Here is a 26,016-nt window from a genome sequence, read left to right as displayed (position 1 = left end):
AAGAAGTACCCACCTTATCTTGAGAAAATAAACACGAGGACATTTTCACAGCCGCGATGATTACACTGAACCACGTCTGCTACCCTCAGTGATTTGGAGAGCCGAATCTTATCAGCGGTGTGAAAGTACACGTGTAGGAAGTATGGAGTGCTTGGAGAACAGGCCACACCGAGATGTATTAACCGGGCACTTAAGAAGAAAACCAATTTTAGAAGTTGTTCTATTTCTAAGCGTACGATTCTGTGCAGCAGAAAGAGGTGTGCGGGGAATGTATAGACAGCTCTGACAATTTTAGATAAAGATATATTCTCTGTAGAATTTCTCGCCCTCGATATGTAGGATTCTAGTTGTGCGATCAACCTGTTGCAAATTTTTAGAAACAAATTCGTTGTGCAGGATACTCGGAAAATCCAAAACGTGTAATGATGAGCATATGGGGATCATGAAAGCCTCATACCAGTGAAGGTATGAGGCTTTTATAGGAGATAGCTTAAAGAGAGACTTGTTTGCCTACGTCTTTGTATCCACAAGAAGACTACCTCATCTAAGGACAAAAATGATGCATGCAAAAGAACCGAATAGTGGATAGAACTCTTTCGGTGTATTTTGCGTTAAGCGAAAAATAATCACGTTTGTAAACTTGAACAATCTTCTTGAACGCAGAGCATTACTCTTAAATAAATGTATTTTTCATGAGTCCTAGTTCATTGTCTAATAACTTGTGAAAAGAAAAGACTGTCTGCGTTCATTTATTTCTTTTAACGATCTTTAAAATTTACTACCAGCCTTAAATTTGAATCAGATGGAAATAATCTGTATTTAAATTAGTTTATAGTTTTTCTTCGGGTCCCCGTTTGTATTAAGTACGTTACCGCAATGCAGTTAGCAACAGAAGCGGAATGAAGGGTTATCCCTAAGGTACTCTAAATAATTGCATTTCGATCCACACAATCGGAGTTGCGCCCAGAAACGCAAGATTAAACTTAAACTGTAATACATTATGCTTTACAAATAGCATTTAGCGAGGAATTTCTTGCAGAGTGGGAAACTTCATCTAACAAATACAAATGGTTCTCATCGGTGGCATCTACCCAGAGTTTAAAGGGGAAGGGTATATTTTCGATGGAGGATCCTTTATATAATTCATTTGTCTTAATTTATTAAAGTTAATAACAGAAGAAGCAACACAGTAAGTATTCATTGCACGTGTCGCTCTAAATGATTGCCTAAGACCGGAATAAATAGGTTATTTGCTAGGAAAAAAACTTCGATAAAAACATATGTATTAGTTAAAATAAACTAATGCATAATAAGCTAAGAAAAAATAAGGCTGAAGTCGTATCTTCATTAAATATCCAATAAAATCCTCTAAATACAAAAACTCAAATGTTGTGAAACGAAATAAAATAAGTGTTATATGAAAAGGATTTTCGTTAAACCAAAGAAGGCAGATCTGCACAAAATTTGGCTTCAGTAAGAGAGTTGTTAGGCTCACTACATGTACACGAGAAGGAACCAGAAACAGGCAGAAGGAATGAAATTAAATGAGGACGTAAAATCAATGATTAATCACTAAGCGGACTAAGGATGCCGGAAGTATGCAAGGAAAAGGAAGACCACAACAAAAGAGCTGTGAATATTAAGTACGAAAAGAGATAAATAAAAAAGGTGATTTAAGAAGCAGTCTGAGCATCCCTAGGGCTGAAAATTGGGGAGGCGGGGGATGCGAATTCTTAGACCAGTGGTGCGCTGAGCGATTTCTAAGAATTGCTTAAAGAATTCTGTAAATATTAACGAATCGAATATTGGAATACACTTGAGAAAACTGCTTGAAATGTTAACTGCTCTGAATCCATAGGAATTCAAGAGATAAACAGAATTAAGTATTTATTTGATAGATATCAAATAATTTTCATTTCGACGGAGAAAACTTGACATGCTAGAAAGATCATTCTTTCTGATTTCCTTTGAAATTCGGCATAGAATTGCCCATTCCTTTAAATTCAGACCATGAACGGATTAGGGAGAGAAAGAATCGTCATATATAAATTGACTTTTCGTGAATACTGTCCTATACCACTTTTCATTTCATTATCAAACAGCTATCGTACTTTCAAAATACTCTAGTTTTCATTCCTTTTAGTTTACTAGCATTTGTCTTGCTGAGTACTTCGCTTTTGTAATCACTTTAGAACACTGGGTGCAATAATTATTATTATTAAAGGCTCACAAGCGTACCTTTTTTATCAAGCGTAATTTCACGGATTCATTTGCATGTTTTGAGAACTGGAAAAGCACAGCACGGAAGTCCTACACCCTCTGCCTTAGGTCAGCTGACTAACTACAGCCTCGATTGAAGACTGCAGCTATTCCTCCAGTTGTCGAAGATAATTGAACTCTTGCATCTCCAAACAAATTACAAGTGATAAAACTGCTCTACTGTCATGCAGAACAGTACTGGATGTAGTTGAACTTAATTTTTCTCTCTTTTTAATTCAGTATTTTCATTTATTTAATTTTTTCTCGTTTTATTCCTCTCGAGACTTGACTTCGCTAATATTAAGCAGTCTGTACAGCGAATTCTAGAGATATTCTTTTACAAAAGGGTACGGCAATCATATTTTACAGACTGCTTAATATTATATTATAAAAACTGAAAAAGAACATCGTTGAGCACGAGTTGCAAATGAGTTATGCACGTTATGTAAAAATAACTTTGAGCTTTATTCCCGAATGTGTTTTTTTTTTTCTTTTACTTGGCTGGCTGTGGAGTGTCCCGTGTATTTCAGTTCTGTGTTCTAGTTATGGGCAAAACGAGTCACTGGGCCTTCTGACCAATGAGAATACAAATTATTTCCAGAGGCCGATGTTCTCTTGAAATGGGAACGTTAACACTTCAGGAAAATAATGCATAAAAACTACATTCGCAAATACTTTTAACATTATTGAAATTAATTAATTGTAATATTATTATAACTGCAATTTAATGTTATCATTAAAAATGGGAATAATGCATAATTTTCCATAATCTTTCCCAACTCCTCTCCTCCATGGATCAGCCCTTACGTATTATGCTGATTCACCACAAAATTAGATTCGAATCAAGAAACATGGATCACTTTTTCAGCTTACGAATTTCACAACAGAATTATTTTACAGGATTTAGGCGCGCACACACTGATCAGTAAATTATGACCACCCTTATCGGTAATGGACTTGCCACATAGGTCGCAGTACAAACAGCTTCACACGCTAGAACAGTGGTCATCTGCTAATGCAAATAAAAGTGATTAAGTAGCAATTATAGGACGCAAAAATATCAAGGATTATCGAACTGGCATGAGTGTGGGATGTTTTAATGGCTCACGTCGGATGTTTTCATGGCACACTATGGTTAAAGTGTACAAAGAGTAATGTCGAAGGGGATCAAACTGCCTCCCGCAGACAGAACTATAAAGGATTTGCTCAAGATAATCCTCTTATAGTTTGTGGCACATGTTTATGGTAAGCGAGGATTGCAGTCTGCTGTACAGGCTCAACGGCAGGTTATTGTGAGATAGGTTGACATCACAAGACAATATAGGGATTGCGAGAACAATATCTCAAATAATGATGCATCGCCCACTCAGACGTACGGGGTTCCACAGGAGACGACCCAAAGATACCCTCTACACAACGCTGATCATCGTCGACGGCGACTGCTGTGGTGTTATCAATACGCTAAGTTGGACACTGGAGGACTGAAAATGGGTGTGGTGGTCGGATGAGTCCAAATACCTCGTGCATCACGCTTTCGGACGCCTTCATGTGTGGTGGCACAAGCAACACGAGTCCATGCTGGCGCTTTAAATGAGAAATGCATATAAAATTTACTTTAATACATTTTCCAGAATTAAGCAGACTCATTAAATATGAGTATTTCCCATATACAAACCCATATAAACTTTCGCTCTATAATTAAGTACTGCTAAAATTATTGAATTTGTGTTTGTTTGCAAACACAAATGCAGTGATTTGCACATTTCATTTTTAAATTATTTTGTCCCATCGTGTGCATTCTAATACGCGGCTCAAGCAAAACTCTAGCTACACTCGACTTCTCGGCTATATCATTATTCCGGCATACTTCTCATTAACTTTAACAGGCCGAATAATTTCATAACAATTTCATAATCTCGCCATCGTAAAAGAAAGATGAAGTCATGTAGTAGTTACATTTGCTGTCAAATAATGATGCGAAATATATCTGTTTAACAGTTTTCTCAGTTAGCCTGAAAAAATAGGGTGCATTTCCAGATGGTGCCAACTAACTTCGCATGTTATTTTGGGATTATTTTTTTATATGTTGTAAAGGATAGGAATGGTTCCAATGTGTTCTTTGGAAACGATAAGGTTACAAGACTTACGTAAATTAAACGACCAGAAACATCCAATAGATGTTCCCATATTATACATCTACTATTCCCTCAATGAGATATGCCGAGATTTTCATCCTTCAAATCATGCACAATAGCTCTTTGAAAACCTTCTTCTACCCATTTGAGGAACTGTGTTTAAGGAATTCTCTTCGTAATCTTATTTTAAACAATTTTTGTTTGCATATTGAACAACATAAAATAATAGCTGTTACTATGTTGGAACTACGGCAGTTTGACCTGAAAATTTATGATCAGATTTCCTGTGGCAACATTAAATTGGCACAATTATAGCAAAAGTATTCTTTGCTGTTCCCACCGATAATTATGTTGATGCTACTACAGGCGATATAAATTTTGCTTTCATTCATAACTGATTAAATTAGCAGTGAGAATACGAATTTAAATCAATTCCATCTTTTGTGGAATAAACTTCTCAGCAAGATCCTTTTATTCTTCGCTTTCTATCTATCCAAGAACATTTGACATTCCTAGGATAGTTGTCATCCTCTTTGAAACCCTCGTATTGTTTCCTTGTAGGTACACAGTCGGCGAGTAAACGAAAGACTTCCCTCTCAATGGAGCGCATTTCATGTAAATAACTTAGAACTTTATCTCTCAGGGATAGAACTTCAAATCTCGTATGTCATTAACTGATGATTTAAACATGACAGAAAAGTAAAGAGGGATAATGGCTTTCTTTATAGCACTGTGGTTTATAGTCTGTGGCAATGTGCCAGCTTCTGTTGAATCTGGATCTTCGCCAGCATCGCTGAAACCTGTTGAAAAAGATCGTAACAGTTTTCTTTTTAACAGCCTGTTGCGCAGTTAAAGATCACTTACCCGAATATAAACAACATTTATTTATTACTAATAAAAAAAATTCAATTTCCATTGGTGTCAAATGCTGTCTTTCGTTTATTAAATATGACGAGAAGATGGTTAACAAAAAATCCATATAAACTGTCCAACTCAAAATACTCATAAATCGAATATTTAGATAAATTCGCGTGCGATCTGTAATCGATATCCTGAATAAAATAAGATATTAAATCATTGTCAAGTGACCAATAGCAATCAGTTCCTAGAAACCTGTTGAAGCTGCAACAGAAATAAAATTGAGTTTTGAATATTATACAATTTGCACGCAAAATGGTATTTATTAATTTATAAAAGAAAGTATTCCCATAACTAACTTCAATATCATAGCTATTTATTTACATTTTTTTCTGAAAGGGACGCGAAATTTAAGAAATCTTTTAAAGAGAGGCAACGTCTGGTTTAGAACCAACTGCAATCAGTAAAAAAAAAATAATGTAGTGGAGCTTCCCGCTAGGAGAATAACAGTATATGTGCATGCGAGAACTGCGTAAAGAATGGTGGTGGAGCACGCGGTGTTTACTTTGAGTAGTGCCCGTTAGAGGGCCTTGAAAGCATGGGAATTCCGGGAAAGGAAAGTGACCGACTTTAGACATCAGAAGGTCGGGCTGTGTGTGCTTGTAAAGCTTCCTTCTCTGTATGACACCCAGGCTTTACACAGTTGCCATTTCACAGGGAGTACGAGCTGCAGTGGTAGGCAGCTGACCTTCATAACAATGGATCTGATAGGTAAGTTTTAAGAATCTTTTGTCTTCCTTTGCAGACGCTCGATAAACTGCCGGCCGGCCATCGTGGAAGTCGTGGCTGCAGCAGTGCTAGCGTTCTGCTGGCTGTAATGTCTGAGATCGCATTGAATCTGCACTCATACCAGTAGTATACCCACTGTTTCAGGAATTGCACCAAATTTTACAACGTGGATTTGTGCACGATGAGAAGCTCCACCTAGCGTAAGTTAATTTGTAGATGAATACAATATGATCCCTCTCTCTAGATCTTAATGATGGCCAGAATATAGTAGAGATCTCCCTTTCTGTTGAAATTTAAGGATTTATTTGGGAATTTTGATGAACTTTTAATGTCCTACAGGGAGTTTGGAGTACGAGCTAATATTTACTGCATTGAAGTCCCATAAAAATCATGTTGATGGAGAATATAAATTAAGGGAAAGATATTAAATCCTTTCGCCACTTAAAAGGTAAATATTTTGATTCAGAACCCTATTATTGATTCATCTATTGCAGTAAGGCATATTTCATTGCATTAAAAAAAATTAAATTTATATTACATTTAATTCTTATATGCTTCTACCAATCGCAGAAGGAAAATAACTTCCCTCGTACGTATCTAGGTTACGCGAAAACAAACAATAGTTTTTGTTTGTGCGAATAGGTATAAAAAATGTTTTTAAAATGTTTAGAAAATTGCTGCTAGTTCATCACAATATTCTTTTTTTTATGACAAAAATAAGCCATTTTATTTTCAAAGAAAATTCGTGATTGTTTAAATTTGATAAACTACGGTTAAGTTAGTAATTATTGTTTGGAATAATGTTTATGTATAAATAATATTCAGTTACATCTTTCTTGACAAACATAAATGCAAATAAAGTAAAAATAAATTTAGACGCAAGTAAAATTGACTTTGAATTTTATCTATTTTCGCCCTAATACTGTTCTGGATATTACATAATCTAAAAAACCGGATTTATTACCAAAAATACAAGAAATAGATATATTGGTATAATTCAGTATTATGCCAATGGATAATTATAAAATCCAAAACAAACTAAAAATCCGACGTCGGAATAATACACAAAAATCGTGTAGTTAATCGAAGAGCTTTATTTTTCGACACACCCCACACCCACTTTGTTTTAAACAATAAATATTCAATGACTCTGTAAACTAAATTGTGATTCTGGCAGCATATAATACAAAATAAGTTAAGCAATAAGTACGATAAAAAACAAAGATGGCAATACTTGATTTGTCACTAGTTTTGCCATCTACTGGTAGAACATCATAAATTTCTTCCTTGAACAGCCTTCAAGGCTATATCATAGAATTTTGTAATCTGAATAATCAGTGTGTGGTACGACTAATTCTAGTGAAGAATATTTTCCCAAAGATTTTACTCAAGGTTTTTCTATTGGTAAATAAGGCTCTAGAGTTCATTTGTTTTATAGTTTAGGGTACTTTAAGGTTTGAGGTACAATATTTGGCTAAACTTTTTATAAATTGTTAATGGTAATGAGTTTCATCAGTGTACTATAATCGATTGTTTACAATCAGTTGGTTTAGCAACAAGGCCATCAACCATTGGGTCAAGTTTTGTTTTTAGAGTGCTGCGTTATGAAAGCATTTATACACTTCTGAAGGTGAAACAAGCTATTGTCATTCATTATTAATGTCGAAGTTTGCAGATGATACAAAGGTTGGCGTTGTTGTTAAAGACAGCATGCTACTGCAACAAGATCTAGAAAATTTGGACAGATGGGCTGAGAAGTAGCAACTGAAGTTTAACATTGACAAATGCAAAGTACTGCGTGTGGGTAGAAATAACCCCAGAGAAACGTACCAACTGTGTGGTACTACACACAGGATGGTAAAGAATGAAAAAGACCAGTGCAGACAGGCTGCCAGAGCAGGTCATGGGGTATTGTCAGTGATATACAGGAATTTTGCTAGTAGAGACAGGGAGGTGATTATCCCTTGGTATAAGGCAATGGTCAGGCCACGCCGTGAATACTGCGTACAGGTCTGGAGGCCTCATTTTAGGAAGGATGTAGATTTGCTTTAGTGAGTACAGAGAAGGACAATACGATTAGTGAGTTGAACGAAGGGTCCTCTTACCAAGAAAGGCTTAACTTCTGCAAATTGCAGCTGCTGGAGACTAGGCACCTGCTAGGTAATCTAATTGAGGTATATAAGGCCTTGAATGGGTTGAACACGCTGAATTCTAATAGGATTCTTCCGCTTGCTCAGATTACGAACCTGAGGGGGCATAAATTGAAATTGAGGAAAGATAGTTATAGAATAGATGTGCGGAAAGCCAGCGGGCAATTGATTTCTGGAACAAACTTCCTTCTGTCTTTGTGGAAGTTGACAGCTTAGATAAATTCAAGGAGGAACTGGAGAAAGTTTGAGGGAATGGATGTGTGAAATTGTGTGTGGTTTTTTTTTTTTTTGTGATGCTACATAAGCTCATACACTTTCTTTCTTGCATCACATGCCTCCACTACTACTATTAATAGCTTTTTATATAACTAGTTCAATCCGTTGAGCGAGTTTTGATATTTTCGCTTTTATTAACGCTAACTGCGGATAATTCTCCTTAGTTACCTTTTATATAATCAGAAAATATTAAATAAATGATCTTTTGTCTTAACCAGAAGCAAATCTGTAACATCCCATCACTGCTTAGTAGCCATTGGTCTCATTTTTGGAATATTTTTGTTCTCCCAGAATATTTTATTTATTTAATAAACTTATTTGAGGGCATGTTCTAATAACATTACTAATTAATAGTATCGTCAGTTTTGCTTATTTTATTTTATGAAGTTAAACAATTGTTCAAAACAAAAGGTATATTCTCCTACATCATGTTAATTCATAAATTAAATTATTTTTTATGAAAACATTACCGGGACTGTTTTTCTAAGCAACTAATTAGAAGATTATCCACACGGATAATTTCAGAAAACGTAGAGTACCATCAGTCTCTTGACCATCATCTCCACTAAGCAATAAACGTATTTCTGATGAATGCTTATTGCTCTACTAAACAGCTATAAATGTTTCCCTGAAAATTGATTACATTTCGCTTCTGCTCTAAGACGATGTGTTAGCTTAAAAAAGAAAATATATGATGTTATTTTCTATCGTTCTGTCGTCGACGTTATTCATACGAAAAGCATCGATAAAATATAAAGCTGGCTAATGTGACAGGCAGGATAAAGGATGGTGAGAGTGGTTGTTTACAGTTATTCGGTCTCGGACCGAGTTTCTCCTCCACAAACTGACCAATTATAATCGTTTGGTGTACAGAATTTAAAGATGATGCCTTGACTCTTCATTCTCCGAGTTTCTTTGGCGTTAATTCAAAACAAATCCTGACTTGCGCTTATTTCATCGGTCCGTAGTTTCATTAAAACTTACATCAGTACCAATATTTAAGTAGTTTGATTAAGAATAGCCACTATTGATTTATCAATGATTTATAGGTCTATATGTGAAAAGTTGTTGTTACCTTTCTGATATGTATAAGACTTAATCGAGTGGAGAAAACAAACAATTTGTTTGTTCTCGTTAATGGATAGAATCAGTAACTAAGCATCAGTGAATGTCTGAAAAGAATGGGAGATGTCATCTGTCTTCCATTTGTCCACGTCTTTTCGATTGTACAAAGGCGGCAGTTATTTTCTTTCTTGCTGTTATCCTCTGATGTTGGGAAGAGCAGACACTCAGAACAATCCCTCAATGAAACACAAAGAAATTCAGGTTATCTTACCGCAACTCGTACCACCAATCCTCCTAAATGACTATCAAAAGCATTTTATTTCTGATAATGATGATGGCACTGCTTCACTGGGATTGGTTGAATGAAATGAGACAAAAAATGTAAAAATATCGTAGCATAAAGAATCGAAGCATGGTAGGTAGGTAGATAACGCAGGTACGTTCACGGACTTAATTCTCCAGAAAACCCTTCATCTTTCTGGAAGGAAGTTCTATAGGTGCAATGGAATAAAAGTGATTTAAAATTTAAGTTGTTTACGATTTATCTACGATCCTTTCTATGAATTATATAAATGCAATTTAATCTCTTTAATTTATCCAAATTCAACTGTTGAACACATTGATTTGAAAAGTTTTTTTATAATATCATTCAGGATGGTGAACATTTCTTAAGAAAACTATTACGTGCTTCAATAGACATCTTATTCACTCATAGCAAATGCATAACAGTGAGTAGCAGGAAAGATTTCGCATCGCAAAAAAGAAATTGAAATGCTGTATGTGGATTTAATGAAGGAGGGAAAAAATGAAACGTAATAGAATTTAAAATTGCGTAAAGAAGAAACAAAATTATGGAATAAATTTTAGAAATCTCAAAAGAAGAAAAAATGCTAACAAAAGTTAGTTACCGAGAATGAGGGGGGGGGGGTTGAACTTGAATTATGTAAAAAGCTTTTAAAACAAAATAAAAGAGGAAGTTTTTCTTTTATAAAGAGAAGTGAAAATCCTACATATACATTACCCATGAAAACTGAAAAAAAATGGATTCTAAAATGTGTTTTCTTTTCACCTAGCGCATTCACATCTGTGAAAATTGGAGTTCGACTCTTCCCATATGGTTTATATGACAGTCCTTACACGGGTGGAATAATCCTGGAGAGTTCTGTAGAACAGTTGACACTTCCCTTCTAACTGATGATTCATTCAGCAGTAACTCTTGCGTGTGGAGCCTCTCTAACGTGGGAATATTATGATTGTATCCCATTTTTGCAACACATGGACCACTGTGATATAAAGCTCGTGTCGCCTTCCAGCATTTTAAAACCACTACCTTGGACAGGAAATGTTTCAAGTAAAGGGGTGCTTCTAAAGAAAATATTTCATCACAATTTGTACTTCCTACTGCCTTTGAAAAGAAGAAACGCACATACACCACCGACATGTATTGGGGCACTGAATGAAAAAAAAAAAAAAAAAAATCTGTTTAGAAAAAATAAATCTAAGTTTGTTTCTTTTGAATATCGAGAAGTTTTGAAATAGTTATCTCCCATGATATAAATAACTCCAGCTTAATGCATCGAATAATGATGGATCTCTGTACATTTAAGATCTTGTGGGTGCATTGTGGAGTTCATTCATTTCCATCCGCGGAGTTAAATGTTTACATTATGCATCTGTCCTTTTTTCCAAACAACCATCTATTTCTGCAACTCTTGTTCTGTGTACCCCAAAGAATTGATATTAGAAAGTGTCTTGTCATGACTATAGATTACTGAGAGACCCTGCTCAATGTGACATATATAAATGTGTGTGTTATGAAGTTGTTCAAGGGATGAGCAACCTAAAGTACATTATGATATTAATAAGAATCTAAGACGCCCAAGAAAGATAGTAAAACATTCATTTTTTTTTTTTTTTGCATTTGCAATTTGAAAAGGAAAAGTAATGAATAATATTGGCCCATAAGAACGAAGAATTTGCTTAGAATTATAAGTATAAGCAAATGTCATTCGATTCTAACCCTTTCTTAACATGTCTTTTTAAACAGGAGCAATGTAATTTAAGCGGAGAAGACTTAATTCCACAGAAAACCCTTCATCTTTCTGGAAGGAAGTTCTAGAGGTGCAATGACATCATAATGGACGGTGTCCATTATGATGGTGCCTTTTCAGCTTCGTATGCCAGATATAGTAAAATAAGCAGTTAAGGAGGTCACTAACATTTAGCTCGAAGACTGTCCTTAGATTCCCTTACCTATAATAACGAGCTATCCTTAAAGTTAAGATGAATTCTAGAGGATTGGAAATATGCAAACATTCCATACAAAAAGGTGTTTTTAAGAGCAATCTGCGCAGCTATAGTCCTGTAAATCTGACAGGAATAATTATAGAAGTATGATTTAGGGATGCAGTGCAGGACCATCTAGATAGGATGATATGAGTGAGTCACAACATGGTTTTGTTAAGGCAGGACCTTTGTCTAACCAATCGAGTAAAATATTACGAGAAAGCCACAAAGAAACTGTATGACTGTAGACAGAGAATAACTCTGGCACCATTTAATTGGAATTTAGGAAGACTTCTGAACTTATTGCGCATAAAGGAGTGGAATTGTACGATGTTGCTTGCAGGTTCCTGAAGTGGATAAATAACTGATGAAATGGGAGAGACAATGGACGGCTATAAATGGCTATTGCGTTGAGTGAACTAAACTCATGAGTGAGGTCCCTCTGATTTCTGTTCTTGGCTTTTATTATTTTCATACATTTTCCTTAATGATATTGATGGCAATATTGCAAGAGTGATATCAAAATTTGCTGACAACATTAAGGCGAATAGGGTTGTTAGGAGTAATAATCAGAGAGATGTTGCTGCAACAAAACTCATAATGTTAATGAATTCAAGGTTCTGCAACTCAGAAAAGTAATCCAAATTAAATTATCAACGCACCACGTTTTCTCTCAGCAGTGCGTTAAGAATATACCCCCTCGGATTTTGTTGACGATATACAGAAATGGCATTAGCGATGGAGCTAGATACCCCACTGTAAACACGTCTTGAAACCTCATTTCAAGGAGAATGCAAACTTGCTTAAAAGGGAATAAATAACAGCAAAAATTTTAGTTGGTAAATCAATAGTATATTTCTATACGAAGAGACTTTATTTCTGGAAACTAGATATCAGCGAAGAGATATCAGGCTGGTCATTAAGACAGTAAAATGGTTCGGAAAACTTACTGTCCGAGTTTTTCCTTTTTATTACTAACCCACTACTGCTTGGTCACAAAGGTATTCCTGCCTCCACGTGGCGAGGCCGGTAACCTGGAGAGGGAAAGCTCTTCTTTCCAGAAAAAAAATGGAGCAAATAGTTCCTAAAGACCAGAAAATCATTGGGTTCATGGATAAAACCCTTACAGAGCGAAAACAATGTTTTTTGCAGCTAAACGTCACAAGACTGATGTAGACAGAATCGGAACTCAAACCTTCCTTATTATCCACTCAATCTAAGAACAGCCGATTGGCAAACTCTCATCGGTGTAGAATGCCTGAGCATAATAAGTACCCTCAAGACAGTTCGTCGTTTAAGATCTAGACTTACTGGTTGAAGTTACCACTGCTCGACAGTCTAAGCAACTACTAAAACTGCCGAACAGGCTAGCCAGGTGGGTCAAGTGCCTGCCTGGCAACCCAAAGGTATAAAAGTGTAAAGTGTGTTTAGAATCTAACGGCACCAGGGGTTCCCCAATCTCCGCGTAGTCTACATTGTCGTGTGTTACAGAACACTGTAAAGGCCAGAGATTTAAGTGTATGGATATTGTTGGGTGTTGTCGTGTACCGTTGTTCATTTAGCCGCTGGACCCCTACTGTGGCCCAATGTTGCCCACACGTGGAGGCAAGCCAGGTACACCAGTATTTTTAAATAAGTACTTTGGCAGGTCCTGCCACCTAATTTCCTGGGATTTAAGTGGCTAGGACCTTAAAAGAAAAAGGGAGGTGCGCTAGAGGTCGGGTCAGGCCAAAGGAGTTTTAAGTTATACAGTGTGGAATTAAGAATTTTGGGTGTAGGGCTAGGATAATTTTGACATGGGATGAACGCTAGTTGGAAAGCTAGAGGGGTGAGAGACAGAAGTATAGGGTCGATAGAGTAGATGACCCCAAAATCAGTGAGGCAGGCCCATGCCCCACCAGAAGGAAAGAGGGGTGATAAGGGGACCGTCACCTCCCCCCCCACCAGGAGGACAGGGAGCAACAGGGCCGTGCAAGGGAGCACGGGTTCAGGATCGCCACGTGGCATTGGCAGCAATGCTGCGTGAAGTCATAGTTAGCAGAGTCCAGTCCGAGAAGGTCAAATTCGAGTAGTGCAATCCTGGGACAGACAGGTACCATCCAGGTGGTGAAATCATTTCAGTAGTGAGATGCATGAAGATATATTTGGTAGAGTCAATCCGAGAGGGTCAAAGCCAGGTAGTGTCAATCCTGGGACAGAGAAGTGCCGTCCAGATAGTTCAGTCATTACAGTGGTGAGGACGAAGCCTGAGCGGCAGTCATGGTAGAACGAGATTATATTGAGACTGCATTGTAAAGGCACGATTATTGTGCAGGTTGAAAGTCTTCACGGGGATTGCAGTACGCTGAAGCAAGTAGTGGCCTTGACACATGGCTGATTAGGCCGTTTCATTGTATGGTTGGGTCTGATTCTGAGGTTGTGGTAGGGTTTTTCTGCCTCGTGAAGGGGCCCTGAGCAAAGTTAGAAAAGGCTGTATAGGTATGGTGGTATTCCAGGAGATGTTGCTCCTGGTCTCTCGGGATGAAATGAATTTGTGTGATGAGAGATCTGAGGTCATCATATAGTAGGCAGTCGTGCATCAAGTGATCCCAGGTCTCCTGGGCACCACAGGTGCAAAGGGAGCTGTCGGAAAGTCCAAGAAGGTTCAGTTTGCTGTGAAAGGCACCATTCCCTGTTAGGAGGTACGTGGTTAGAAGGCCTGGGGAGAACCAGGATGGTGATTTGGGACATACTTTGCATATGTCCGATATAAATTTGCAGGTTATGGCCCCTTTGGTGGATTCAGACCATCTAGCTTGCCAAGTCTGTTGTAAGTAGGTTAGGAGTCTGCTTTTTTCACTGGAATAGATGTTAGCAGGATTCGTGGCAAAATCAACAAAGATAGTAGTAGACTTTCCTCTGCTGAGCTGATACAGCATCCCCACATGGCCACCTCAAGGAGGCAGTACACCGGCGAGGACCTGTAGAGCGTGCGTGCTGGAGGTGAAACATGCTCTGGTTATCGTAAGGAGAATTGGCCGTTGAATGATGTTCAGCTTTCTTTGTCCTACCACAGTGGAGGCTCTGGTGAACTATATGCCAGAAGCGTAGGTGATAGCCGGTATGAATATGGCTTTATAGAGTAATGCTAGGGCGCGTTTTATGAGCCCCCAATCTCGGCGGGTCACCCTGGCAACCAGTGTAGTGTAATGTCTTATTTTCCTCTGTAGATAGTTGAGGTGTGGGAGAAATGTTAGTTTGCAGTCGATGATAATGCCAAGGAGTTTCAGCTGGGTAACAAGCTTGATGGCTATGCCATGTATCTTGATTTTATTTATTTATTTTTTTTTATTTACTATCAGTTTATTAACACAAGGTTCACCCCCTGTACAGCAAGTGGGCTAGAAGGGTATACAGAAATTATAAAAAATACATTATACACTTTTGTACAAATTTTCAGCTCTTTACAATATAATTATTGTATAATAAAAACTATTAAATAATATATACATTTACTAAATGTATTCCCTTTGAATTAACATAGATCTTGATAATTGAAGAGTTAAATACATAGGTTGACTTCTTTATCAGTAACTAACATAACAGATTTATTTATTCATTACATTATTGCATTTTATTTGGTCATATCATCAAATTTCTAATAAAAATTGCTCAATTTTCACAGCAATCCTGGTGATTTAGTCCAGATTTGGTCTATAATTTGGCTTCTGTAGGGTTTGTTGACTTCAAACTTTACCGGATCAATGGAGAAGGTGTTGAAGTGTTCCATGGTGTTACATGGGAACATTCCTTTTAGGGAGCCCAAGTTTGATAGCTTCATCCTAAGTGGGAGATGGCTTCTATTTCTTCCTCTTGTTGGTGCGATGATTTTTTATTGATGGGGCATCAATATGGCGAGTTAGCAGCTTGGTAAGCGTTGTCAGATTTTTTTTTTTTTTGAGGACAATTAGCTTCCAGGAGGTCATGCCTAGGTTGACTAGGAGAATGGATTTCGAGATTGTGAAGGGGTGCCCTCCCAGACGGTTCAGCCACCGCAGAATCCAATATTCCATTGATAGAAATTTATTACATCGAGAGGTAGACGCAGAGGACCAGATTTCTGAGGCATATAGTGGTATGGGTGTGAGACATCTATTAATATATTGTCCAATCAGTCTGGTGTTGAGGCGGCCTCCGCGGATAAAGACAGCCCTTCAGGAGAATGGATTGGGTTTTATGGATGAGATGCTCAGATGGTTTTTTCCGGACCCACTCTTGCAGAGTAGTAAGAGCTCTGTTGGCAGATACTTCAAGTTGAGCCCTGGAGTCCCTTGCCAGGATCAGGGAGAGATCATCAGCATATGCCAAGGTCTGGACATCGCCTAAGTCAGTATTGAGAAGCTCGTCGAGTACAGAGTTCCAGAAAAGGGGGACCAGGACAGAGCCCTGAGGGAAACCTCAGTGGACACAACGTTCCACACTGGAGAAGGGAGCCTGAACTACAATGCTCCTGTCACTGAGATAGCTGGCAATGCAGTTGTAGAGATTTCCTGGTAGCTCAGCGCGTCTCAGCCGTCCGAGGACTCTAGGCCACCATAAGGTGTCGAACGACGCACCAGCAAAGTCGATCGAGATGACGAGGAGGTACTTCTGGGGTGCAGTTTTTGAAAGCATTGGTAATGGTCTCCAGCGCATCGACCGTAGACATGCCCAGCTTGAATCCAAATTGATTTCGTGCTGGTAGCTGTGCAATATTTTGTGGTTTTCCAGTCTCCGTCTAAGGAGCTGCTCAAAGACCTTCCTCAGCACAGAAAGGAGAGCAATAGGGCTGTAGGAGTCAGGTCGATCGTGCGGTTTAGTTGGATTTTTGAGTATAAGCCGAATGGACGCAGTTTTCCAATCAGTTGGGAACCATCTCTTTTTAGCAGGTAATGGTTGAAGAGGTTTAGCAGTGTTTCAGGAGCGAATTCGGCAACTTTTTTAATTATTTCGGGCTCGAGTCCAGACCTGGTGACTTGTTATTTCTCAGTCTCCCAATGGCCGTAGAGAGATCCTCGACGGTGAAAGGCTCTTCCACGAGTGTTCAGTTAGTTTTTATTGTCGAGGCAAAGCTGCTGTTGTTCTGGAGAGTTGTCATCTTGTAGCTGTTTGAAAGAGTGATCAAGTATGTTTGAAATTGAATGCTGCCAGGTGGTGGCCATGTGGTCTTGTGGAGTGATTGTGGAGCAAATAACTTCACCTCTTGGCAGTTTATTTGTTGTTACCTTGAACATGATACCCCAGTGGTCAGTTACCAACTGTTGATACCAAGTGCTCCCATGACAGTCTTTTACGCTGCCTGATCATCGCGTTGTAGGCGTTTCGAGTCTCTCTATACTCCTGCTGGAGGTATTCAATTTCTGCGGGGGACCCAGGATCGCCTGGCCCGTTGGAATGCACGCTTCTTTTGGTTTACTTCGCCTCTGAGGGCCTGCAGCTCCCCTGACTACCAAGGGACCGCCTCAGGGATGGGATTTTTCCGTTTTATTGCTGTATTTGCAGCGTTCGTAATTATGTCCGTGACCTTGCGCTGATGGGAGTCTGGATGCTGAACTTGCACGTTCTCGGTTTGTAGGCGCAGTATCCCAGTGATGAGTGTTTCTTTAAACAGGTTCCAGTCAGCTTTGTTCAAAGCGTATCTGTGTTGCTTCTGTCTGAGAATTGTGGACTGAGTGATCGATCTGTACGTATTGAAAGTTATGGCTCAATGGTCTGAGGTGGACCAGCCCTCCCGCGCGATCCAATCCGACAGAAACCTAGCAAAGAACCTGGTGGAAGGGGTCACGTCAATCGTGGCTTCCCAAAGTGAGCTGGAAAACGTCGGCAGGTTTGGGCCTATTAATGACTTCCAGAGGAACTCCTCCAACCGCTGCCTATTTGTAGCACCTCTTCTACGCCCTGGGGTCTCACTGTGCCAGAGCGCGGAGCAGATGAAAATCTGCTCCGCGCTCTGGCACAGATGAAAATCTTTGCACAGATGTCGTCACAGATGAAAATTTTGCACCCGCCAGTTCTGTTAAGACATGTTGTAGGCACTGGACTGCAGGTAGGTGTCCTCTCCCGGGCTGCAGTACAGGGAAACGACGTAAAAGTCGCCCAGAGAGATGTGGGCGCAGGCGGCCCATGGAGAGCAGAGATGAGATATCTGCATCACAGTCAAGTGAGGATTCCTTACAGCGATCGCCGCCTAGGGTGTCACACCAGGAGCCTGGACAATTTTGTAGGAAAAGGAAAATTCCCTCATTTCGTTTGAATGAGTGTAGGGTTCTTGTATTAAGAGAATGTCGATGTTTTCCTCATCTGACTTCTGTGGGAGTTGTCTCACAACGGCCTTTGCCCGCTGCGCGTTTATTTGCAGGAATTTTATCTTGTTGCTGTTATACTGTTTATGCAGTGTCCCCATAATTTATTCGTTGTTCTTGGCCTTCATGTAGACAGGGAATGCCTAGGATAGGTAGGTATCTTAGCATTTGTTAATATCATGTCAGCGTCGTCCTTCGAGTAAGTTTCTGTGATGATGCCCGTATTTCGGGTCTTTTGGATGGATTTTATTTTAGTGTTTCTCAGGTCATCAGTAAGGGAAGCGATTACAGTCTTAATTTCCTCGCTTGTGTTTGGTGCATTGGCTGTGACCGGTTTGAGAACTACCAAGTGTGGTGTTGGCAGTAATGTCTTTATTTTTGTTGGCGGGTCCGTTCTCGTATTTGGCTTTGTGTTTCTCAGCGCATCAGTAAAAGTTGGGGCGCGCTGTAGCATTTGTGTGCCCCTACATTCGAGATATGCCTCGAGTTTGGCCTCCTTGCTCTCAGAAGCAAGGTGAACATTGCGCAGGATGGTTACAAGCTTTATCCAGATACCAACAATCTCGCCCCGAAGGGTTGAGGTAATGCGGCTGGAAGACTCTTTTAGTTTATTTTCTAGTTCGACTTGCAGGACCAATCCCTGCTCATTGACGGTGCCTTCTGGAAGAGTTGGGTCGATGTTAGTCGACTCTTGCTGTTTTGTCGTCTTTTCTAACCCAAAGGTCGCGGGCTTGGATCACAGTAAAATGCAAAAACTTTTGGAAGTGCATTATGGCCACAGAAGCCGATGCGCCAACTAACAACAAAAAAAAAAAAAAAAAAAAAAAAACCTACTAAAACAACTTTTGGTGAAACTTGTTGCCGTTTCACCACACGTTTCTCTGAACCCGTCAAGAGGTATCATCACCGAATGGGACTTCATCAACATGTTAGATCCAGAGCTAAAACAAGAACTTCCATTTCAGAGTCATCAATGTCAGACAAATTATGACAAAGAAAAACGACATACTAGTTCCTACTCAGAACATACAGTACTCACTTTCGACAACACCAAATCATCAACAGTGAGCAAAGCAGGTTATCTTAACTGCCGTGTTAAAGCATACATTCCAAACCCCTTATGCTGCTACAATTGCCAGAAGTTTGGGCACTCACAAACAGTCTGCAGAGGAACAGCTTCCTGTACCTCATGTGGATCCACTGCTATTGATTGCACATCTACAACACCCAGTTGTCCTAACTGCGGAGAAGCAAATCTGGCATTTTTCAAGGACCGTCCCCTTTGGAAACGTGAAAAAAGATAGCGATACAAAAGTGAAACATAATGTCACCTACCCAAGAGGCAGAAAAATCCTTATCAGCCCCGAATAAACCAAAATATACCTCAAGTAACCAAAAGTCAAATATCAATTGCAACCCAAACGATGGTAACCATACCACCAAGCAAATTATCTGATTGGGCAAGGTCAGTATTGGCCGCTGTGCCAGTAAACCAAACAAGTAAACAAAGTAAGGGCTATAAATATGCCGTTTATAAATAAATAATAAATAAATTTTCTGTTTATACTCCGGCACGACAACCAAGTCAGTAGAGTTTACAATAAATCGTCAATACAAATATTTATCGTATTTAGTAGTCACGGGTTTAAACCCCAGTCCACTCAAGGAACGCGTGCTATGCACTCTCGCTCCTGACAACTCGGCTACGTCATTGTACAGCCAGATGCCACTCCACAGAAAAACCCTACAGTACCTACGTCTGATTCAAACCAAACAGATCGCATGACCTAGAAGATAGCTCGCACCAAGATGAGCAGGTACTGGAACTCTTCACTGATGAGAAGATGGACATTGGAAAACCCTTCTTTCCAAAGAAAGGGAAAGGTAAATTTGAGCGAAATAAACCTTCAGTCCCTGAAAACAAATTGGAAAACCCTTCTTTCCAAAGAAGGGGAAAGGTAAATTTGAGCGAAATAAACCTTCAGTTCCCTGAAAACAAATCGAGGGTTCTACTAAACCCAATAATGCTTACATTTCTTCAGTGGAACTGTAGAGGATATCGTAGTAATTTAAAAAACCTCCAAGGACTCCTCTCACAATATGACCCTATCGCTTTCTGCTTACAGAAAACCAATATAACCCCACATATAACTGTTTTCCTCCGGAACTACATAATTCATCGGAAAGAGCGTGTTGCACACAATCCGAAAAAGCTGGCACATGGATATGTTCCAGATTTTTCGGATTGGGGAACAATAGGGAGCGTTGATAATCAATACTTAGATACCCTCCAAACCAATCTCCACTAAAAACAAAACTTGAGGCAGTTACAGCACGAGTCAACGTTTACTTTGACTTAACTGTCTAGTTTATCATAAAGCCTTCTGAGAAAACACCCAATCGTCGACTACTGAAGTGTACTTCATATGGAGAATAGTGGTCCCAGGTTAACGTACCAGCTATGTGGTACCGCACTTCATGGCAGTGGAGAATGAAAAGTTTTGGGAAGAGTTGTGCGACCAGATACGAAGTTCTCTGACCATTGCAGACAGTCTGCCATGACAGCTCATAGGGTTTTGTCACAGGAACTTTGCTAGCAGGGATAAGGAAGTGATTATCCCTTTGTACAAAGCCATGGTTAGGCGCATCTTGATTATTGCATACAAGTCTGGATTCCTCACTTTAAGAAGGGTGTAGGTTTGCTGGGACAGGTGCAGAGAAGGACAACAAGATTGGTAATGGGAAAACAAAAGGGTGCTCTTACCAAGAAAGGCTTCAGTTCTGCAAATAGCAGAATCTGGAGAATAGTAACCTGCGAGATATGATTGAGTTGTTTAAGGCCTTGAATGGACTGAGTAAGCTCAATGCTGATGGAATCATTCCTTAGACCACGCACATGAGGGGTTAAATTCAAACTGAGGAAGGATGGTTTCAGATCGGATATGCGGAAATTTTTCTTCAACCAAGTGGGTGATTGATTGTTGGACCAACCTTCCATCTAGTATTGTAGAAGTGGATAGTTTGAATAAACTCGGGTTAGAACTGGACAAACTGAAATAAATTCAGAAAGAATCAAGGCACGAACCGTAGTCAAGCAATGAATTTGAATTCAAGATAAAACAAAATACGAAGTTATTCTTCTTGTTAGGAATATTCGTGTCTAAAAGGTATCCAATTATTTCTATTTAATGAGCATGTATAGAACAAAATTTTAAAGAATTTCTCTGTATCAGATCTTAAATTATGTTCCCATCCGAGAAATACTACTTCGGACTGCTTTATCTAACAAAACAAAATTTTACTGCCTTTTCATGCAACCTTAACAGAAATCTATAGCTGATTTAGCGAATCTAAATCAGTTAAGGAAAAAAATCTTATCACTGCCTTCGAGGTTGTTACAAAATGAGAATATGTTGGTGCGCCTATAACAATATTTGACTTTGAATTCAGGCTTCTGACATGAAAGTTGCAGGTGGCACTGGACAGCAGAAACGAATCTTGCAGAGAAATAACAGATCTCATGTTAGTGAGACTGCGCACTGAATTTCTGTTCGTTTATTGCAGATTAAATGTCACTTCATAACCTCCAAAACTTGCGCATTTACTGGCAGCTTATTGGAAAGGCGGAAAAATGTTCCAAGCCATGCTATAATGTGGTGGACATGCTGAAGAATCGCTTGTCCTACAATAAAAACATCTTTTGTGCTCGTTATTTAGAGATATTGTCGCTATCATTTATCAATGTCTAGAAGCAAAGAAGCGAATGCTGTCAAGAAATGGCAATAATAACCTCCTTTACTCGTGATTTTGCATCTGAGATTAAGCTCAAAGAAATTCCATAAATCTTTAAACACCAAAGAATGGAAAAAGGTGTGTTTAAATGATGCAGCGTACCTTTTCTCTTGACGCTGCACTATTGACATCATGGACGAAAAGCAGGGAAAAACACTTTCGTAATGTATCGCGATTAGCTGATATAAGTTATGTATATTTATCATGGAACTCGCAATAAATATTTTTATGAACGTATTTAGCACATAGAACAGATTAGTTACATACAAGTTTAACTTCAACACTTTGTTCTAAAATAATGGAACTGTACTTAACAGTAATGAAATATCCAGATTACACATTTATGTGCGTGCTATGTAATGCATGTTAAACAAACAGAGGCATTCAACTTCATAAAATATTTCTTGCTTATGATGCATTTTATGCCGTTCTTTAATCATAAAGTTATTGAGGCCACTGCACAATATTTTCAGAACCATTTTCGTCAACTTTACCTCCTCTAAAAATATGATGCCGCTGTAAATTGCATCTTTTGGCTTCACAGAATTAAATTAACTTCAGTAATAGGATGTGAATGATACGAGACATTATCCTGTGTCATGTAAAGTTTTGCTTCCAAGTCATGCGCATTCGCGAACGAGAAGATGGATTAGTCGACTTTGTTCTTTTGATGTAGTTCAAAACCTTGGGATAATAAAGAATAAAACAAGTCGTTTTCTGATAAAAAGTTAGAGAGAGAAGAGACTCATCAGTAGTTAAAGATTAAGAATAATGAAACATATATTTATTCAAATTTTTCTAATTTAACGTTTTCAGTATTTAATATCAGTATTAAACCTTATTTTTAGAACTAAGGCTTGAGTATATCCTGTGATAGATTTGTTGTTGTTTTTTTTTTTTTATTGTAAGACAAACAGGAGTTTCCGGAAGGGGAGAAAAAAAACAACATTCACTTGAGACTGACAAACTCAGTCACTTTGTGAAAAAAAAAATCTTAAATTCCTCGCATCATTTACGGGATTCGAACCGGACATTTTCTACCACTGTGTTCCCCTCGAAGGCCTGGTGTTTCAGTACTCTGATGATTGGTGAAAATGTATGCTAGATTTAAATCAGGCTGTCATGGAGATCTATATCCATAAATCTTCATGACTATTTAATGTGCATCATAAATATGCAAAGTCAGACTCCACGCGTTCCGCTCTACTTATAAATAATAATGCAGGTCTCGTTAAATACTACTACACTTACAGCTCGTTATCATAACCATAATCTAGAAGGAATACATATTAATAGAAAAGACGGATATTGAAGCGCGCTACGAGAAGGTGAAAAACTATCATTCACTAATTACCTTCTATACTCTGGGAATATGAGTTCACGTAGCATATGAACATACTGCCCCGTATCACAAAGTTTAACGCGTCGAAAAGATGATTAAGACTTAGCTACAGAAAACCATAGATTATCTGTTCGTATTTCGAGAAGAGCAATTCTACTCGCGAGGTCAGAAAGCAAAAGGGGCACTGGAATGGAGAAATAGCATGACTTAACGATTCTCGGATGAAATTTATGTATAAAGAGAAAGTCATATGTAAGTGCTCTAATAGCTTTATACTTTGCTAAGCGATAGTTTATTTTATGTACAGTGTTGAGAATACTTTCAACATATGCCAAGTTGTTGTATTTTTTTAATCTATATCCTTCATACTCTCTGGCTAATGATACTTCATTATAATTTTCTAGAAGAATATATGGAAGAAAGAATAATCGTAAGAGAGTAGTAGAGATCTCAAACGTGGATTTCGAATTTTTTGTATATCGAGAAAACAACTTGATCATAAATTTAAATCACTTCACAGAATATACCTTATCGAAGAGTGACCAGTTATTTGAGGTTCTCCAATTGTTAACTAAAATTCACGCGAAATACCTCGGTCTCAAGCTTTACAAAAAATATGGAAAAATGAATACGGAAAATAGAATGGATGTCATCTCCATCTCATACCCTCTCTCAGATGATTTTCCGGTGGCTTATCTCTCAGCATACAACGCTGAATAATTTATATCGCTGATCTCTCTTTCACTCCCTTGCAGCCTGCATGCAGGTCAACCCGAACGGGAGCTGGAAGCATTCACGTCCAGGGTGGGGCGATGAGTCATTCCTTTCGCCGCATGAATAAAGCCGTTCAATTCCCCATGCACTCAACTTCCGTTATCATCGCCCACTATAAGATTATCATAAAATAACCACTCTTTTGGCGACAACTTGTATCACAGTTAAGCTAACGTATCAAGACGATATTATTAGAGACAGATGAAGTCGCTTTTGGAATACTTTAAAACGAGAAGACAAGTGAAGTAAAAAAAAAAGGAAAAAACAACTGCTGTTTATCGGAAAATGTACTGATTATTCTTCTTATATCGCAAGTTGCGTGCCTCCACCAGTTTAATTGACAAGTTGCTGTTGGGTTTGTAGGCGTATCAACAACTTAAACTGTATTGCATTGTATATATTATGTCTGTAAATTGGATGTGTTCTGTGGTTGATTTAAAAACCATGCAACCCTCCATGAGACTGACTAATTCGGCCACGTTATGAAAAAGCCCATAAAATTCATCGCATCGATGAGATTCGAACCCTGGCGTTTCCACCAGTTATGGGTAGGACGGTGTTCATATGCGCTGTGTTTTCTGCGAGGGCATTGCCAAGTGTCTTTCTACTACCAACCTACTAAAGCAACTGTTGTTTTAGTGGGTTGGTAGTGGAAAGTCAAAAAAACGAGTCTTTCATGTTTTTAAATTCATAAATATCATTAAAGTAATTTTTAGATATGAAATTTCGAGGATTAAATGCTATTAGTTATCTTAATATTTTTTTTAACCGAAAGACCACCGTTTTATTGCACTCTAAATGCTTCCATTTCTCTTAACAGGTAATTAAATATTTATTGAAACGTTTCGAGAGAAGGGTTGCTGATAGCAGTAGTAAATCTTGCGGCACTTTCTCGAATTTAGTTAATTTGTTGTAACATGAACTTTATTTCCCAAGTTTTGTATCCCTAGTCTGCACTATTTATCTCTTCCCAACGACTCTTTTATTAGCCATAATTAGACGTAGTACTTCTTTGTGATGTGAGTCGGCCATCAACAAGCACACCTGATTACCGGTCTCCTCTTACGTTTTATATTTCATTAAGAGTACTGTTTGGAGTTTAACTTAAAGTGCTCTACGTTGACGATCCGCAGACAGAGCATAGGTGGAATATTCTCTGTAATAAAAAAAAAAAAGTGCTGAAATAGAGGATGAACGATATTGAGTAATGCGGAAACGAATGACACAATAGAAATTTTTAGTATTAACACGTGATAAGGTTGGTACAATACACCGCAAACATATAGGTGGATTAAACACAAATTTATAGCTCCAGGATACACGGTATTATGTTTATTCCAAACATGTGTCGATCAAACCAACCAGTATGATAACCATCCCTGTTTCCACCAAAGTGCCGGAGGCGAAAAAGTGAATCTCATGATGGTTTGCAGCGTATTCTGTGTAATGTCTGCATCACAGTTGTAGCGCCATGATTTATCAGTCAGAATTACAATCTTTTCACGATAATTCAGTCATTTAAATATCCGCATTACGAAAATTTTCGAGGAATAAGGTCACATGGCGAGGCATCAAAGCTTTTAGAAAATTTTGAAAATTAAAGTTACTGGCGAACGCATTTTGAAATGAGCGTGTCAATAGTCATGCAGTACGGACTGTTGCCCCATCCTCTTTGTTTTGGTAGCTTCTTTCCTAGAGAAGGAACGGCGCCTTTAGAGGGCAATTTGTAATGTTGCCATCAAGGAACCACGAGATGAATGGCGTTATGATGAAATTAGATGCAACCACACCTTATAAAAATAAGGTAGAAGTAGCATTTCATGAACATTTAGAAGTGATCTTTCCCATTTCTAATAATTACAGGAGTGATTCAATTATAAATGGTTCTCGGCTATAAAGTTCTAAACCTAGGTTTCTTATTACTTCCATCCTAGCCAGCTAGATCTGAACGATCAGTCTGAAAGATTTCT

The 26,016-nt window shown here is 38.4% G+C and overlaps 1 protein-coding gene across 3 annotated transcripts in view; it reads left to right on the top strand.

Annotated features, from left to right (window-relative positions):
* LOC150078341 (complexin-like) overlaps positions 1 to 26,016 on the top strand; it is a 312,284-nt gene that overhangs the window by 193,336 nt on the left and 92,932 nt on the right. Inside the window, exon 1 of one of the 3 annotated variants that reach the window (XM_090384705.1) lies at positions 5,902 to 6,023. The exons of the other annotated variants lie outside the window; for them this stretch is intronic. Coding sequence (XP_090240831.1) covers positions 6,011 to 6,023 — 13 coding nt within the window. The 5' untranslated portion in view covers positions 5,902 to 6,010. Of the gene's footprint in view, positions 1 to 5,901; positions 6,024 to 26,016 lie in introns of those variants that run through there. 3 annotated transcript variants of the gene reach the window in all.

The sequence above is a fragment of the Mastigoproctus giganteus genome, chromosome 11 (assembly GCF_048544385.1).
Source record: "Mastigoproctus giganteus isolate SK-2022 chromosome 11, ASM4854438v1, whole genome shotgun sequence".
NCBI classification, from domain to species: Eukaryota; Metazoa; Arthropoda; class Arachnida; order Uropygi; family Thelyphonidae; genus Mastigoproctus; species Mastigoproctus giganteus.
Note: the sequence above shows the minus strand (reverse complement) of the source record. Positions and strands in the feature narration are given on the sequence as shown.